General features: G+C 56.6%; 1 protein-coding gene, 1 long non-coding RNA gene and 1 other non-coding gene across 4 annotated transcripts; 2 read left to right on the top strand and 1 right to left on the bottom strand.

Annotated features, from left to right (window-relative positions):
- Positions 1-215: 215 nt before the first annotated feature.
- Positions 216-3,693, top strand: LOC115911275. The gene is made up of 5 exons (XR_004061255.1): positions 216-264; positions 883-965; positions 2,018-2,105; positions 3,054-3,180; positions 3,342-3,693. It is a non-coding gene; the product is annotated as an uncharacterized LOC115911275 (long non-coding RNA).
- Positions 736-812, top strand: LOC115911430. Its single transcript, XR_004061266.1, has one exon. It is a non-coding gene; the product is annotated as a small nucleolar RNA R38 (small nucleolar RNA).
- An 838-nt stretch (positions 3,694-4,531) lies between the features above and the next one.
- ST6GALNAC2 (ST6 N-acetylgalactosaminide alpha-2,6-sialyltransferase 2) lies at positions 4,532-15,702 on the bottom strand. Of its 2 annotated transcripts, XM_030962028.1 has the most exons (10): positions 15,417-15,702; positions 10,403-10,495; positions 10,226-10,283; positions 9,450-9,624; positions 8,576-8,741; positions 7,686-7,824; positions 6,749-6,852; positions 6,514-6,597; positions 5,849-5,948; positions 4,532-5,659 (listed from the first exon to the last, which is right to left on the bottom strand). In XM_030962028.1, exons 1-10 carry the CDS (start codon positions 15,539-15,541, stop codon positions 5,492-5,494), a joined length of 1,212 nt encoding a protein of 403 aa, XP_030817888.1. In that variant the 5' UTR covers positions 15,542-15,702; the 3' UTR covers positions 4,532-5,491. The 2 variants fall into 2 exon arrangements, with proteins under 2 accessions (XP_030817888.1, XP_030817886.1); XM_030962026.1 differs by lacking the exon at positions 15,417-15,702 and having other exon boundaries at positions 10,403-10,755.
- Between the last annotated feature and the right edge of the window lie 2,320 nt (positions 15,703-18,022).

Raw genomic sequence — 18,022 nt, 5'->3', positions numbered from 1 at the left:
TATACGTGTCTCCCTAATGAACAGGAGACATGACGAATTAATAAATAATTAGTAAATACCATTAAGGAGTGGGATGAGGGGGGCAGGAGCGCGCTTTACTCCCGAGGGACGGGACTACATTTCCCGTCAGCCCCCGCGCACCGCAGGGGCCCGGACTACAATTCCCATGCGCCCTCACGGCACAGGACTACAGTTCCCATGAGCCCCCGCGGCCGCCCTTCTCCCCGCGGTTTCTGGGCCAGCATGGCGGCGGAGCTGCGTGTGGTGAGTGGGCACGGCCGCCATCCGCCGGCATCCGCGAGCACGGCGGCCTCGAGGGGCGCGGGGACGGCCGGACGGTGTGCGGGGAACTCCCGTACGCTGCCGAAACCGCCGTAGGGCTGCGGCGAGGGCTCGAGGGCTGCATGGAGGGGGCGGGATAGTGGCCCCTCTCCCCGCCATGGTGGACGGAGAGGGCAAGGCCGGGGGCTCTGGGCCCGGCGGGCTCCGGCCCTGCCGTGACGAGGCTGCGCCAGGAACCGCGGGCTGGCCCGAGCCATGCTCGGCGTTTTATGGGCAGCGGGTTCGGCTCAGCCGGGGCTGTCTCCCAGCACCCCGAGGCGGGGTTCAGCGGGCCGGGGAGCCGCGTGTACCCGCAGGCATCGGTGCTACCCGGGCGAGGAGCCTGACAGCCACGAGGGCAAGAACAGATCTGCGATTTGGGATGGTCCTATACTCTTTAGCTGTTCCGGAAGCTGAGCTAGTGATGATGATAAAAGTTATCCCTGTCTGAATTTGATCTTTCCTGTGTGGAAGTGTAACTCTGAGGCTCAGTGTTAGAGACACAAAGGTAAAGGAATGATTTGGTACCTGAACTAACTCTGTCTCCTTTCTCGGTTCCAGAGCATCGTGACACCGTGTCAAGAAGGGGTAAAAACACTCTCCTGGCTGGGGAGCTGATTTACCCGCAGTGCACCTTCACAATGGTGAGAAACAGCAGCATCTGTCTTGGCATAGTCTGGTTTTCTTTTTCTCCTCTAGGGAGGTTATAGAAAGAAAAGCTTATAGAAGAAAAACTCGCTCTGCTGTCTCAAATTATAGCCTCCTGAATTCCTGGGGCTCCTGGGAGGGGATATAAAAGCCCAATGGCCTGATGAATGTAATTAAGCCAATAAAGGCTGTAGCTTTGTCACAGCTGCCACCTGAGTGTGCTGCCCTTTGCTGGCACGGAGCACAAGCTGAAAAGCAGCATGGATTGAATGGGAATTTTACTGGTGTTGGTGCCCAGCAGAGCACCTGCTTGTCAGCGTGGTCAGAGATGAGCCAGAGTAGAAGGATGAGAGGTAGGAGGGATTGGATGACAGCCCATTATGGAGACACTTGACACAGCTCATCTCATAACTGTATCTCTCACAAAAATAGACCTAGTGACAGAATAATTGCTCTGTTTGCCTGCCTGGAGGTGCTCTGGGACAGTTTCAAACTTGCATCAGGTTGCTGGGGGTGGGGAGGTGCAGCTCACCTGCCCCAAAGGGTCACCCTGTGAAGGACACACCCTGAGGAATCTTTCACCTGGGGAAAGTGGCTGTCCTAGGTCTGATAAGTGCATTTCTTAAGATAAACCCATAGACCAATTACACCATGGGTGGATGGATTATTCTTGTGTGCAGGGAACAAGTCAGACTGGGAACTTTCTGGAAGATGAGGAGAATGTCAGGTTGAAACAGCGTAAAAGGGTCCAAACCACCAATGTCTCAGAGCTTCCCTAAGCAAGGATTTAAATAGCATCCACTTCCCAAAGTTTCTTGTCTGAATGAGACAGCCCCCTGGCAAACGTGCTCCTCTGTGTCTTGAGGGACAGGTTTCTGCTCTGCTAAGTTTGGGAGACAAAAGTTGCCTGTCTTTGAATGGAGAATTCTGTCTAATTCTTGCTCTGTGATCCAGTGCTGGGTTTTTTTTCTCAGGAGAGGTGAGGCAAAGAGAACTGACTTTATTTAAAGTACTTTTGCTAACAATGTTCATTGCAACTTGTGTTTAGGAGGAAATGGTCCTGCAGAATCCTGGGGCTGCTGTTGCCCAAGGACAGCTTTGGCCAGAGGGCAGCTGCTGTGTTTGGCTTCAGGCTGGTAAGAGAATTGAATTCTTCAGTGTTGTGTGTTGTTTGGTTTTAATTCATTAATTACATGCCAGGCCTACAGAGCCTAATCTCTGAAAGTTTGCCAGGAAAAATCCCAGGGAGATCAGCTGTGTATCTGTACTGTGTGTGGTTTTGGGGAACATGAGGGGTTTGTGTAGCCAGGGCTGGGACAGACACTGAGCCTGTGATGTGCTGTTATCCCTGTCTGACACTCAGCTTGAGGAGGAAAATGTCCACTGAGGCTCAGATGCTTCCCTTAGTGGGTCCCCTGTCCCTTTCAAAGAGTCCACAGGTGTGAGTGGCACCAGTGTGACACAATCTGTCCCCTGTCCTGCCACCCTGGGCCGTGTGGCAGCTCCAGGTGCAGTCCCAGGCACAGCTGCAGAGCTGCTGTTGTCATAGCACAGTTTAGAGCTGCAAAGAGCTTTCAAGTTCCTTGTGCAAACAGTGACAAGTTGAAGGCAGATAAGAAATGCATTTTTTTATCTTCCCTGATGTACAGTCACTGAACACACAGGCTGGAACAGCACTTTGTCTTGGGCAGCTGACAGCTGCCTTCTGCTAAATGATTTTACGCTTTATTGAACAGAATTTGGTTTTGTTTGCAGAAGGTCAATAACAGCTTCTGACAGGCCAGCAGAGCTGGTGACAGGGAGTGTCATGAGGACCATGAAAGGGGAGGGAATGGCACCACAAATCAGGCATTTGGGTGCTCTGACAGCACAGCTGTCTCCCAGACAGCATCAGGCACTGGGACAAGCACCTGGAGCTTTTGACTTCCAAGGTGTAACAGGGAAAAGAAAGTGGAGAGGCAGCCCGATGATAAATGGGACAAGTAAAAGCTACTCAGTGCTTTGAGATCAGAAGGGCAGGAATTGGTTCAGAATGGACTTTTTTTAGGAAAACAGTTACAGCCTTGGTTTGTGGTTTCTCACAGATCTAGAAGGAAGATTGTTCTGGACTGGATGTCACAAATGACTGCTGATGTGTCACGTGAAATGGCCACCTGTGTGTAGCCACAGGCTCCTCCTCACTGCTCAGTGGTCACTGCAGCCACACCATGGGTAAGGACCACTAAAACCAAAAAGGATTTGGGTACTGGTGCCATTGGCCTGGGTGGGGGCAAGGTTTTGTCTCCTGAGACCTGTACTCCAGATTAAATAGTGCAAATCAGGAACTTTTCAGCTGCTCTGATACTGTTGTTTTTTGGTTTTTTTCCCACCAGGATGTGATCTACAGCTGGCTGGAGGAAAAAGTGATTCCCTGCTTTCTTCTGTTCCAGAATAAAATAAGTTGTGGAAAATCTTATGAGTCAAAGTTGGGTTTTATGTGGTTATTTCTGTAAAGGTTGGAGTCCATGCTCTTAAAGGTGTTTTCTAACTGTAATGATTCTGATTCTTCTTGGACAGAAATGGTTTTGTGCAGGTATGAAGGATTTTGGATTAAAACCCTGAAATGGCAGTTGTGAGCTTACCCTTCATAGCAAACCTGATATCACAAAGACTTCAGTGTCTGCAGATTCTGTCCCAAAAGTAATTCATGGGAGCAGTGTCACAAAACTAACTTATGGCTAAGGTCTGGTGCCAATTGGTTCTTGTGGTGTGCTTGGGAATACAGCCATGAATAAGTCCTTAAAATGGAGTTAGCTCCAGCCCCACCCTTGGCTGGGAATGTCCCTTTTTGAGAGGAAAGGAAGGTTGTGGTTCCCAATATTTGGTTCCTGGTGTGCCTGTGTGCCTGATTCCAGGCAGGATTACAGCACCATGACAGCACCATCCTGCTTGTCCTGCCCTGAGTGTCACCGTGCTGCTGATGTCACCTGAGGCTTGGCCAGAGCTGGTTTGAGGAGGTTTCAGGGTGTCTTGGCCAGGAGATGTGAGGATCAGGCTCATTCGTGTCACGAAAGGTTTTGCTGAGTGTTTGGGAACACAAAACAGGCCTGACAGGCTGCTGTGGTACCAGTGGAGGGTGGCTCTGATGGGAACAAAGGTTAATTTGAGACGTGGGAACACAAGATGGGCCCCAGGCTAGAGATTACATCTGTAACAGGCTTGGAGCCTAACCTGAGTCTGTGAACCAGCTGGAAGCAGCCTGCTGGAGCTTCAGGGGGTTTGGAGGTTCCCTGGCTCAGGGCCAGGGTATCTTTTGCCATCTCTGTGCACCAACCTTGTACAGTAAATAGCATTCCAAGTGGAAAAGGGCTGTGCTCAAAGTCTTGAGTCTCCATGATTTAAACTGGTTTCTGTCACTGTCTGCCTCTGGAGCTGCTCCCCAATTGAAGTCTCCCTGTTACTGCTTCTCTGCCGGGGGAGGTAAAGTGGGGGGGGGTCTCACCCCACCCAGTTCATCAAAACAACAGAAACAGGTGTTAAGGAAAACAATCATTCAACATTTATGTAATTACACAAAGTGGGAAAGTGTCTTGGATTACACTGCTCTGTCTCCAGCCCCCACCAGCTGGAGAAGCCTCCCCAGGTGGGTCTCCCTGAGCAGTGCTGGTGGTTGAGGGACAGCCGAAGGGTTCAGGACCCTCCCTCCCCTTGGGGTTTGGGGAAGGAAATTAAGAGTGACCATCACTTTGACCCACCTGGTGTGGGGCTGCCTCTCAGAGGCACCACGGAGTCCCTGTGCAAAAGAAGGCTGACAAAGCCAGTGCCACACACACATGACTGAGGCCAGTGTCACCTCTGGGCTGCTCAGAGCCTGGACATGATCCTGGTGTCCTGGCTGAGCTGCTGTGACCCTCCTTGGAGTTGATGGCTTTTGAGCCCCTTCCTTGCCAGAAAACACCAGACCTCAAGAAGGGGACAGTGACAGGGCCCACTGTGTCTGTCCTGCTCTCTGTGCCACTGACCAGGGAGGCAAACAGATCCTTCTGGAATGGGGCACGCATCCACACAGCTGGCTGGAGCTGGGACTTTGCAGTCTTTCTGAAGAGAAGTGTTCTCCGGATATGTCACCTCTTGTCACCTGAGCTCCAGTGCAAGGATTTATCGTGCCCACCATGGTGATGAGCATTTAAGGTGAAGGGTATTTTCCAGCATCACCCTGCCCCTCCTGTGCTCCACAGGGGCCACACTGCCCCAAAGCCACATTCATGGGGCTGGCAGGGCACAGCCACGTGCTGTGGTGCTTCTGGCTGCCCCAAAGGCCACGTCCCATCACACTGATTCCTGAGGAGATGCAACATTCCTCCACCAGCACCAGCTTCCCCGTTATCCTCACATCACTGCTGGCTGTGGTGCAGCAAGCCTGCTCCATGGGCTGGCTGGCCAGCTTGGGAGAGCCCTCAGGAGGGAGAAGGTGACCCTCAGGAGAAAGGAGAAGAGCCACACAAGAGTCCTTGGACTTGGCCCTGTGGGCACCCTCCCGGCCTCAGCGCTGGTAGAGGGTGATGATCCCTGCACGGTGCAGGCTCCTCCACAGTGCTGCCTCCAGCATCATGTCATGGTTGGCATAAAACACCAGAGGTTTCTTCTCCACCTCGTAGTAGTGGTCTGAGAACTGCTCGTAGTTGGCTGTGATGAACCCATAGGCACTGACCTGTGGGGAAGGAGGTGGGGCAGACAGAGGAAGGGTCAAGGCTTCACCTCTGGTGGTACATCACCACCAGCAGTCCCTTCAGGGACAGGGGACATGTAGGACAGCCACCACAGCAGCCAAGGAGGGGATTCCCTTCTTCCCAGGAGAACAGTGGCCCTGTGGCCCCTTAGTGGCCCTGTGGCCCCTTACCTGGTCGCAGGTGTGGAGTGCGGTGAGGAGCATGAGGGCGCCGGTGCTGGGCATGTACAGGGAGCTGTACTGGGTGTTGAGGAGCTCTGAGCGCAGGAACCTGACACAGGGGACACGGCGGCTGTGGGGATGGCACAGCCCTGCAGCCCCCACACCCACACCCAGCCAGCCCTCTCCAGTGACACCAGTGGCCAGTGAGGCAGGAGCACTGAGTGAAACGAGGGCTCAGGTGGGCTCTCTGATGACTGCTCTCATTTGCTCAGAGGCTGGTAAAAGGCACCTCTCTGCTGTTTGGAGCCACCCCAACCTGGGCACCTGCTTTCACGAAAGGCAGGAAAAGACCATCCTGTTGGGACCTACCTTTGCTCCTGTTAGACTGAGACAAAATGTAATTTGTTGTGGGGAATGGCAGTAAGGGGAGCATGGGGAGGCATAGGAGGAGATGTGAGCTGTGCTGCAGTGAACAGGAATGGCAGGGGAAAGACACCTCTGCCTTGTGTGCAAACAGCAGGGCACGGGTGGTTCCAGTGTCTGGAGGAGGCTGGGACTGCACTTTGGTGCTGGGCAGCTACTGGTCTGTACTGGAATGGCAGAGGGGGAGGGAGGTGGTCTGAGCCCAGCCTGGGGCAGAGCCAGACAGCAGCCACAGAGCTCATCACCCTCACCTTGCTGTCAGGTACTGCAGGAAATCAGGATGCAGCAGCTTGAACTTCTCTGCAGATGCCTCCAGTCCAAAATACTTCTGTGGGCTGCAGCAAGGCAAGGAGAAGGGCAGAACTTTGTCATGGGAGTCCCGGAGCTCCTTGGGGTTTATCCCAGGAGGGACAGATGTGGGGTGAGGACAGGCAAGTTGTGCCTGCATCACTGGGGGTGCTGGGGGGATCTTGGGGAGCTACTCACTCGTCCCCCTTGTCCGAGCCCTCGGGCACTGGGCTGCCCTGGATGGCCGATTTCAGCATGATGTAGTCCCGGATATCCGAGGGGATGAAGATGTACTTCAGGTCCTGCAGCAGGGACACACACAGGGCACTTGGAGGGGGGGCTGGGGACACAGCCCACGCTTGCAGGCGAGGACTGAGAGCTCCTGAGATGGGGAGAAGGTGTTCCAGATTTCAAGGCAAGATGTATTCTGTTACCATCTGTATGGCAGTTGTTTTTTGTCAAGTGGGCAGTTTTCCTTATCTCTCTCTGAGTGATCACAATCACTCTTCCCTAGGGAGGGGACATCTGCTGATAACAGCTATTGAGTGTCACTGCATGGCTGATAAGAGCTACAGCATCCCATTGGGAGATGTGAGCCCAGAGGGAGGAGCCAAGCATTCCTACCTGGATATAATCTGGAGATTCTGGAACACCAGCACAGCTTCTCCACTGGATTTCCCAGAGGAACAGCAGCTGCCTCTTCCCCTGGATCTCCAGAGGAAGAGACTGCACCTTTCTGCAGGATCCCTGCTCCAGCAGAACCACCCCTGACACTGCAGGAGGGCTGAGCCACAATTCCAATGGGACTGCTGCCAGCACCCTGACCCACAGGCTGTCAGGTTGGGTTCTGTCAGTGTTGTTTTAGTTTATTGCATTGATTATTTTATCCTTTTATTTTCTTCCCTATTAAAGAACTGTTATTTCCTGCTCCCATAATTTTTGTTGCCTGAGAGCTCCTTAATTTAAAATTTATAGCAATTTGGAGGGGGAGGGTTCATTTTCTCCATTTCAGGGGAGGCTCCTGCCTTCCTTAGCACATACCTGTCTTTCCAAACCAAGACAGAAGGTCTCAGAAGCCATCCCAGCCTGAAGGGACAACTTGATCCAAGTCCCCAACAAGCCCTCAGGGTCTCACCTTGCCCTGGGGGACCTGGGTGAAGCCATACTCCTCGTAGGAGACGAGGGAGTTCTTCATGGTGTTCACCGTGAAGCCGTAGAAGGAGACCTTGGTGCCGACGTCCTCCTCGAAGCCCTTGATCACGGCACCGTTGAGCCTGCAGGAAAAGCAGAGAACACTTGACCAGGGCTGGCATCTCCCAGCATCCATTGTTATGAGTAGAAAAAGCTGCCCTTTTTTTTAGAGGTTTCAGAGTTCACAGGTTGGGCTAGTTGCTGCCAGGGTGGAGTTCTAACTGTTTGTTGTTGTAATCACCTGTCGTTTTCATTAACTACCTGTTGTTGATGGTTAAGAATTCCCCCTTATGTCGAGTGGCACCCTGCTGCTTCCTAGAGGGTGGCACCCACACGGTGAAGAGGAGGGGACCTCGGAGTTAGCATGCAAATGACATCAGATCCAGCATGCAACAGGAGGGACCCCTCACCAAACCTAGCCAAAAACCCCTAAAAACAATGAGCCAACACGAAATAGACGAATCAAAGTGATGCTTAGATGTGAGGAACAGAATCTAGTATCTGCTAAGACCCTTTTACCCCTCACCCTAACCTAAAGGATGTCAGCTAGACAGAGGACTTCAAATGTTAAATCAGGAAATTAAGGGAATCTCCTGATGCTCTCCTGAGGATGGAACTCCCAGCTCTGCCCACAGACCAGTGGCCAAAGCTGCACTCTTCCTCCTCCTCCTCTGAGTCCCTCCTGGGACCAGTGGCAGCAGCGGTGTGAGCACGGACCTGTTGCTTCTCCCCACCCGAGCTGATCACTTTTAATAAAGGCATTAAAAAGGAAAATGATCTCCTGCCCGTGTTTATTTCGCCCATGGCCCTGTTCTGCCTGGGATTCACCCTCACCTGAAGACCAGGTCGTGGCTGTCGATGGCTTTGCCCTGCCGCGAGCCGTTGAGGATGCCACCGTTGCCCACCACGGCACAGCGGACACAGCCCCCGGGGAAGGCGGCCCTGTCGAAGAGCTGCCGGTTGGCCGAGGCGTTGAGGAGCTGCAGGGTGCTGCCCACCACTGGAATGGAGCAGGATGGGACCAGTCAGCAGGGAAAAGGTGTGTGCCAACCCATGGGAGCACGTGCAAGGGCTGGCACAGCACAGCCAGGAGCAGCACACACTCCGTGCAGGAGAGATGTCTGCAGATGACATAGGGGGGCACCAGATAGGCCCATCTCTCCCAGCTTGGTGTCACCTACTTGTATCTCTTATCTCCCATGCTCCTAACCCTGCTGCAAACAGTGCCCACCCAAGGCTGTGCAAGGCACAACAATGCAACCAGACATCTCCAGCCCCAGCCCTGCAGATGCTGCTGCCTGTGCTGGCCACATCCCCTCCTGACAATGTCTCTGCAAATGCCACTGGTTCTCTCCTGCTCGCTGTTCCCAGCACTTCCCAGCCCAGGGATTGAAGCTGGCAGCTGCCAGGGAAAGCAGAGAGTGGGTTTGGGGTGGGAAGGGAAACAATCTCCATGCACAACAATGGAGCTGGTTGTCTGAACTCCTCCGGCCCCAGTTAATAATCATGGACAACACTGGAGCTTTTATTCAGGGAAAATGTCACAAGATGCAGCAAGAGCCCCACCCTGTGCCCCGGGAGGTGGGGTGGGAAGAGATCAACGTTCCTGGCTCCTCTGCAGGGCTCCTTGCCTGTCCCACATCTCCAGTCCCTTCTTCTGGGCTCCCCAGTCCCCTCAAGCTGCCCCACATCCCAGCTGGGTCTGTACCTGCGAGGGACAGGCCCTGCCAGCCATAGGGGACATGTCGTGTCTTCAGCCTGTTCCAGGTCTCCAGGGTGAAGTGCTGGTCCCACATCAGCACGGGGGTGTTGAAGTGGAAGATCTCCCGAAATGTGGGGTCTGCCTTTGCTCTGGCCATTACAGAGTGGAGGCAGGGGCTGGGCTGGGAGGGAGGAAGGAGGATCCCTGCTCAATCTGCAGCCTGGGTCTGCCTTCCCTGTGACACCTCCACCCCTCAGCAAGGTGAGAACAAACCCAGGGACACAAGGGCTCCTTGTCCATCACACATTCTGCTGGGTCCCCCAGGCAGGGCATTGCCTCCTGCCTTGGTTTTGTGCTGCAGAGCTGCCTTTGGCAGCCAGCTCAGTGGGGCTGGCAGAACCAGGGCTACAGAGTCACCTGAGGGTGTGAAAGATTCAGCACCTTCAGGTGAAGGCACCCATTAAAGGGCTCTGCTCTGTGAGAACAGAACAGCAACAGCTCCCCTCAGGGCCTGGGTCCATCCCCATGAGTCTCCAGCCTGGACTGCTGGCCCAGGAGTCACGGGGCTGGAGGGGGTGGTGATGCTGCTGCAGCCTCCACACTGGGCAGTGGCAGCAGGGAGGCCTGGGGACAATCACTTGTGTGGATGGACAAGGCTGCTCCTCTGTAAACCCCTTCCAGAGGATGCTGCTCCTCCTCAGCCTCCCCACACAGCCCTTCAAGCAACAAAACCCAGCACAGAGGGGCACCATGGATGCTACTGTGCTGTGCTGGTGATTTACCTGCTTTCTGCTGGGCTCTGGCTCCTCCAGCTCTGCAGAGGGCTTCAAGGAATTCCCACTGGGATAGGGGAAACATATGGCGGAGTTAAAAATCCATTGCTTGGGCACTGGGGAAGCCCACAGTGGGCAGGGGCCTCCCAGTTCCTGCCAGGATGGCTGAGCATCTTCTCTCCTTACCTCTCCAAGCTGCCTCCAAGTGCCCACCTGTGGCTGCCAGCTCCCTGTGGTGTCCCTGAGGGAGCCAGGACCAGCGGCCCTGGCTGCAGCAAGCTGGGAGAAGACAAGGGAGGGCTCAGCTGGGCACCCTGACATCCCCCCCTGTGAGAGCCACAGGGCAGCACCACGACCCCTCCATTTATCTCCTCTTCACCACTGCCCGTGCCCACCCACGCCCCTCTGCAGGTGGAGAGATGAGGATTTGCAAAATACAGGGTTTGTGCAGCCACCATCTCCTGGATTCCCATGCACCAAAAACCACACCCAGCCCAGCCTGCAGCCTCGGGGGAACCCTGCTGACACCTCCCTGGCTCGTCCCACCATCCCACCACTCCTGAGTCCCAAGAGGGCTGGGCTGGAATAAACTGGACAGGCCAGCAGGACACATTCAGTTGTTCCACCCCAGTAACTGGGCTCTGGAGGTTCTCGGGGTGCATGGGACACCCTCTGCCCTGGGAGCAGCTGGGGCCTGCCCTGATCCTTCATTAGCAGTAGGGGCTGCCCACCCTGAGCAGCTTGGGGTGCCCTGAGCCCCACGGGGCCAGGCTGAGCTGCCCCAGCCCCTGGGGGGGCACTGGGGGTGGGCAGGGGAGCAGGAGGTGGGAGCCCACAGGAGGGGAACAGGCTTCCATTGATCCCCACACAGAAAGGCCCTTCAGAGCCCCCAGCAGCAGGTGCTGCGGCCAGAAGGGGGCTATTGTGGAGGAGACAAGGGCTCCTTGTTACAGGATCTCTGCTGCAGCCTGGGGACAGGTAAAGGCAGGTGGGGAGCGGAGCTCACCCCCCCAGCCCTGCTGGCACAACGTGTCCTGGCACAGGGGCACAGCAGGAGTTGGGTTTCTGTCGCTGCCACGGCCCCTGTCAACACCAGCAGCACCCACAACCCTGCCCAGGAGCAGAGTCAAACCTGTCTGCCACCCAAACCCTGCCCTGTGCCACTCTGGGGGCATGGCATGGCGTGGGGGGACAGCCCAGCACTCTGCCTGGGGTCTGGGACTGGGGGCTGCAGCACCTCCCCAGGCGTGGATGGAAGGGCAGCCCCAAGTAGGTTTTGTTCCCAGCACCTTCCTTGTACCATCCCAGTGCTGCCAGCTCTGGGCAGGGCATGCTGAGGGTGCTGAGCCCCAACAGTGGGGCAGGGCAGCTTTGAAATCAAGCCTGTGTGTCTTGCCTTGCTGTCTCATGGGAAGTCAGGATTCCAGCAGGAGCAGAGCCCTGCAAAGCCCCCACCACTCCAAACAGCCCAAGGGTCAGCACAGTGGAACCCTCCACCGCCTCACCCCTGAGGCTCATCCTGAGACCACCTGAGCAGGCAGAGAGAGGAGGGAGGGAAAATGCTCAAGAGGGTCCACCAAGATGGGACTGAGCCACCCCAGAGAGATGCAGAGCTGCAGCTTTCTGCAGGGCCTTTCTGGTCTTATCCTGCATCATCCAACTCATCCCAGCCTGAGCAAACATTCCCTTGGCTCGCAGGGGGCAGTGCAGGGTCTGCTCACAGCAAGGGCAAGGCCACCAGAGGCTGTGCCAGAGCTGCTGGTGACACTGGGAGCTGCTCTTTCAGCCCTGGTACTGACAGCACATCCCGCAGAGCAAAGCTCTCCACACAAGTGTCCCACAGCTCTGCACCCCGAGTGGGCTCAGCCCCAGAGGTGCAGGGAGCTGCCCAGCCCCAGGAGCTGCCCAGCCCCAGGAGATGCCCAGCCCCACTTGCTGCCTTTTATTTCCCACTGCAGGTGATCCCCAGCCCATGTGCTCAACAGCAGAGCTTATCAACACCTCCACCACCCAACGGATGGACCAGGGACTGGGGTAACTTCCCTGCTCCAACCCTGAGCTGGCTCCTGCGGAGCACTGAAGTCCCTGTGTGCAAAGCCCCTGGGCTGGCCACTCACCCATTTTCTGGCCACAGAAGGGCAGCCCCATCAAATCCCGAGGTTGTTACCCTCACCCACCATGTCCAGGCTTGAGCTGCACCCAAGCAGCCTCTCCCAGCCCTTCCCACCAGGCTCACAAGCCCCAGCTGTACATCTCTGCCCATCCAGCCCTTCCCCAGCTCTCCTGCTCCTGTTTCTTCCCTTTCCCTTCCCTGGTAGCACAGGCAGAGCCCTGGGCAGTGGCAGTGCGAGGGTGCTGCATTACTTTCTGAGCTGCCAGGGATCTGTGGGAGACCCAGGGGGCTCAGCCTGGCTGTGCCCATGATGGAGGGAGGTGGGCACAGGCAGCCTGGCAGCCTGGCAGCTCTGACCTTCCATGGGAGCTGGGCCCCAGCCCCACCCATGGCCGGACACAGTGGGTGGCACCTGCTCATCGTTTCTTCCCGGCTTTGTGCTGAGCTGATAACTCAGTGCCAGCACCTCCCTGCACTTGCTTGCCAGCTGTGGGTGCTGGAGCCAGCTCTCCAGCAGTGCTGCTGCCCAAAGCCTGCTGGGGAGGGCGTGGGGCAGCCGGCCCCCCAGCACACAGCATCTCGGCGCTGTGACGGGGAGCCCAGCGCTTTGACGTCACCTGCAGGATGTGGGGAAGCGCCTCGTGCTGCTTGGTTGACTCAGAAGGCGACAATCCTGCCCAGGACCAACAGATGCACAATGGGACTGTGGGGAGGAGTGGCTGTGGCTGCCCGGGCACCGGTGGTGGCAGCAGAGCCAGCCAGGGCTGGGTGCTCCCTCAGCACCGTGACATTCACAAATATGACGTTTCTGGTCCAGGGCCATCCCTCATTTCCGGAAGATAACGCTGTGTGTGAGTGTTGTGAGCACACACTCCAGCCTTATCTTCAGCAAATACTCCCAGGGCTCCACAGAAACATTTGAGGGAGCCAAAACAGCAACAAGAAGCTGCTCTTGCTCCATCTCCCCACGAAGGGCTGAGCTCCAGAAGCATCCCTGCCTGGTGCAGAGCAGGAGTGGCGCAGCCAGGCTGGGCAGAGCTCCGTGCTCATCCCATCTGCCCTAAGAATAAAGCCACAAGTGCAGCCAGCAGCTCCCCAGTGGGCTTTGGGAGAGATGGACGGGCAGGGAGTGGGACAGGGCTGTGCCCAGCTGAACCCCAGGGGATTTGGTTCTCTCCCTCCCAGCTCTGCAGGGAACAGGGCATTTGCCCTCTTCCATGGGGCCACCAGCTTTGTGCACACTGCAGGGGGACTGGGCATTGCTGTGGGGGTCTTGGGGTGACCTGGTGCTGGCAGCAGCCACCATCCATCAGCTTCCTGCTGATCCCCTTCATCCCCCTGTACCTCTGCACAGAGACTCTGCTCACACAAACCTCCTGCTGAAACCAAGTCACCCCCAGGTGAGGATTCTGACCCTCCTGTCCCCACTGGCAGAGCAGGTAATGAGTGCTCTGTGAGGGCACCTCAGCCTTGTGAAGTGGCCAGCCCAGCTCCAGCTCTGGGCTCAGCTGGCAGGGCAGCAGCAGCTCCTGCAGGGACACACAGCTCTGTTGGGATGAGCAGCACTCCTGCAGTGCCATGTTTCCCAAAGATAGGGAATTGAAGCAAACAGGCAGCACTCTGGTTTGGGTTTAGCTTTAGGGGTTGAATTAAAGCCAAGAGGAGAGTCCAGGAGGGCTTTGGAACACAGGTCAGCTCTGGGTTACCTCCCCCCTGGACAAGCTGACCCTTGGTCCCATCAGTCAGGGCTGGAGCTGGGCTGGCTTTCCAAGGAAGGTGACCTGGGGCTGTGGCAGGTCCAGGCAGGGTTAGCCCGACATGTGGTGGGGGGAACCTGCTCCCTGCTTCCATCCCATGGGTTTCTCCACCCCCACAGACCCTGTGTCAGGGCACGGCTGGTTTCCATTCCCAGCTCCAGCACGGGCCATGGGAACGTTCTGCTGCCCTCATGGGCCTCAGTTTCCCCTTTTGTGGACATCAAGCTCTTTGTGGGGAGCTGCTCACAGCCCAGCTGTGACTGCCCCGGGCAGGTTTTGGTAACGCTGGCGCTGCTGCACACCCGGCACGGGTGCAAAGAGCCGACAGCCAGCCCGGCTGCTGCAGGTGCTCCTGCCCGGCAGGAGGGGGAACCTCTGCCTTTGGCACGGTGGCATCGGGCACGGAGAGCTCCCAGCTGGGGAGGAGAGAAGGTCTGCAGCCCAGGCAGCTCAGCCGGCTGCACCCTCAGCAAATCTCACCGTGTGCAGGACCGGCTCCGGTCCCGCAGCATCCCCCGTTCCGGCTGGGCTCTGTCACACCGATGGCACCCAAAGGCGCCCAGGGGGAGGCGGGGGACACCCACAGCGCCCTGCTGGCCCAGCACCTGATGCTGGCAGGGGACAGGGCAGCTGGTCCCGCATCCCGAGACCTGGGCGGGCTCCTTCCCCCGCACCCGCCGGGGCTCCCCGGGCCGCCCGGCACCCCATGGCTGGGCACGGGGAGGCTCAAAGGGGCTCCGGGAGGTTTGGAGGATGCAGGGGAGGCAGACAAAGGGGGAGCTGCAAATCGCTGGAGTTTGGAAACGCTGCAGCCCCGAGTTCGCCAGCGGTGCGGGCGATCCGAGAGCGGGGCAGCCGTGCCCCCCTGCCTCTGCAAGGGGAGTCGGTGCAGCTCCCTGGGGGCCATGGGAATGTTCTTCCTTGGGATTGTCCTGCTCGCCCGGGACAATCAGCGGGCTCCGATCCCGCCGCAGCCCGGCGGGGGCACGCGGCGGCTCCGGGAGCGGTTGGATCCCACGCCCGGCCGTCCCGGCTCTCAGCAGCGGCTGCTCCGCACCGTGATGTGCTGAACCCTTGGAGAGGCTCAGCCCGGTGTGGGGACCCTTGGAGAGCCTCCACGGCCTTGGGGTGCCGCTCCGGGCAGCGCCGGGCTCGGCGGGCAGGAGCCGGTGCCCAGCACTCCTCAGAGCTCCGTGCCAGCCCATCTTCCAAACCGGCCGGAGGCAGAGCTGGGATCACCAGCCCTAAGGAGCCCACCCCGATTCCCCCTCCCCATCCCAGAGCACGGGATTTGCAGATCCCAGCCCTCTCCCATCGCCGCCCCCCTTACCTGGCTATGATCCTCGGGCTGCTGGGCGCCTCCACCGTGGCGTGGTAGTGACTGTAGAGGAGCAGGGAGGATGTTAAACCCGCCAGCAGCAGAAGGCAAAGCCTTTTCCAGTGCGGGGATCCCATCCTGGGCAGTTCAGGCGCTGGAGCCGTGCAGGGCGGCAGGAGGGGCAGCCAGCCCCGGGCACACGAACTTGCCGGCCCCGCTGCTCCCCCGGGCCGCTGCGGGCTGGCTCCGTCCCGGCCCGGGTGCCCGGCTGCACTTCGGAGCAGGCTGGGATATTCCTCCGGAGCGGTGGGAGGGAGGGTGTGAGCCGGAGGGAGGAGGCACCAGGCTGACTGGTTCAGACTTGCTGAGAAAAAAAGCACTTTTGAGCTGCATTTTCTCCGAGCTGGGGATTAAACATTTACCCAGACCAGAAGGGAGCTGAGAAATTTTTTTTTTTTTTTTTTTTTTTTTCACCTCTTCATGTCACCCACCCACGGCTCATGAGCAGGGTTTCCCCTTTTTGTAACTTTCTTGTCCGACTCAAACCCGTTCGTGTTTGGGCTGCACCGCACGGACACCCGGCGGCCCCGCCGTGCCGCCCCGGAGCGTGTCCGCGGACATTATTATTATTATTATTATTATTATTATTATTATTATTATTATTATTATTATTATTATTATTATTATTATTTTGTGCTCCTCAGAAACGGCAGGCTCTGCAGTCGGCACCCCGACAGCAGCATCCTGTCGCAGCCACCCGCTAAACCCGCCGGGATGTGGGGGAACCCCACAAATGTGGGCGAAAAGGGGGGGCACTGATGGGGTGCTGCCACTAAAGAGGAGGGGGGCACGGTCGGGGTGGTGCCCCCCGGTCCCCGGCCACGCTCTGGCTGAATGGATTTGCAGCAAACAAAACCTTCCAGGGCTTTGTGGGAAAAGCTCGACAAAGAGTTTGGGTTGGCAGAAAGGAGGAATGGGTTTGGGGGAAATTTTGCATGAATTATTTTGGTATTTTCGGAGAGGATGTGCTCCAGTTTCTTTTTTGAAAGAATATCTTGGTGTTATTTTAGTTCAACTCTGAAAGAACCAGCCTGTGAACTGAAGGATATGCATACCAAAATGTTTGTTGCAGTGGGGGAAGGGACTCAGCGGGCAAACAAGCCTTTTCAGTTGAGCTGTAGGGATTTTGGGCGGTTGGATTTTTAGGAAGTCACCAGACTCGGGGAGCAGCACTTGGTGAGCCCTGCTCCATCCAAACCCCTTGCTCATGGCTCCCTGAGCACTCATGTGTTGTTCCAGGCTCTCACACACCTCCAGCCCCTCCAGAAATACCCTTTTTCATTATTCAGCCCCAAAACCTGGGCCCAAACCCTGTCCCTGAGGCCCACTGTGCCTGCATTTTCCCCAACACTCCTTTATCCCCTCAGATCCAACCACTCCCCACTTCATTTCCAGCCTGCCCAGACAGGTTCAAAGGAAGATAAAAGCAAAGCACATTTTAACAGGAGTTGGCTTCAATCTCCACTTGCTTCCATTACTACAGATCCCTCCATTGCCAGCCCTGGTCCTCTGGGAATTTTGGCTGTGTGGGGATGGCACCGTGTTGGCATCCATGAAATGCCCAGGCTGTGGTGTGAGCACAGGAGCAGCTCAGGGTCTGAGGCCGGCAGTGCTGTCACTGCTGGCCTTGTCCCACTGGCAGAGAGGACACTGGACCAGGGACACCACAAAGGGATCGTGGCCAGGCTGATTTTAAAGCAAATTTGCAGGGAACCCCCGCTGCTGCTGTGCAGGGGAGCTGTGGCAGGAAGGCTGGCTGGGCAGGGATTGTCTCAGGGAAGGAGAGAACAGCTGGAAGGACAGGACAGACCATGACCACTTGGACACACAGGGATGAGATGGAGCTTACAGCCCAGCTGGAGCTAAAACTGAGGGACAACAGGCAGGAAGAGGGGGTCACATGTACCCCAGTAGCAAAAGGCAGATCAGAGAAATGGGGGTGCATCGATGGAGGGGATTGATGCTTTTTCCCTCTGTCACTGAAAGCTGCTCCCAGCCCTCAGGGTACAGGCATTTTCTGGAAGACTCAGAGCCAGCAGAGCATGGCTGAGTCTGGGGTCCCACCCTGTGTGACCCAGGTCTGCCTTGCTCTGCCTTGCACGTGGCTGGATGTGCTCCCTGCCATCCCTGTGATCCGGTGCCTTGGCTCACGTGCTCTTGATTCTGGCCCTTCGTTAACCACAGCTAATTATTACCAACTGCTCGAGTCAGTCACAAGGGACACAGCAAGCCTTGGCTCCAGATGGATGACCAGTGGTCCAGGGGAAATGACCTGGGGAAAGTCAGGGATTTGCCATTTGGAAACATTTACGGCCCAATCATGCAAATGTTGGTGGAGTGGCAGCTTCAAGGGCTGGAGGAGCTGGTTTCTTCCCATCTCACTGTTTCCATGATAGATGGTTTTCTACTGTTGGTTTTATTTTCAGCGGGGTGAAAATGAGATGCACAGTTCTTCATCTGCTCTACTTGTTTTGTGCTACAATGCATTTTGGACTATGCCCCAAAATTAAGTGGTGCTTAATTTAGAAGTTAAATAAGTGTGAAAAACCTTTTAGGAT

This window comes from Camarhynchus parvulus, chromosome 18 (assembly GCF_901933205.1).
Source record: "Camarhynchus parvulus chromosome 18, STF_HiC, whole genome shotgun sequence".
Classification (NCBI taxonomy): domain Eukaryota; kingdom Metazoa; phylum Chordata; class Aves; order Passeriformes; family Thraupidae; genus Camarhynchus; species Camarhynchus parvulus.
Note: the sequence above shows the minus strand (reverse complement) of the source record. Positions and strands in the feature narration are given on the sequence as shown.

What these genes read in the sequence shown, in the direction of transcription:
- ST6GALNAC2 (XM_030962026.1), bottom strand. Translation starts at nt 10,689, where the DNA reads ATGGGAATCCAGGAGATGGTGGCTGCACAAACCCTGTATTTTGCAAAT. An exon ending in CTTGGAGGCAGCTTGGAGAG is followed by an intron (nt 10,284 to 10,402) that starts GTAAGGAGAGAA and finishes CCCCTATCCCAG; the next exon opens with TGGGAATTCCTTGAAGCCCT. An exon ending in CACTCCACACCTGCGACCAG is followed by an intron (nt 5,660 to 5,848) that starts GTAAGGGGCCAC and finishes CCTTCCCCACAG; the next exon opens with GTCAGTGCCTATGGGTTCAT.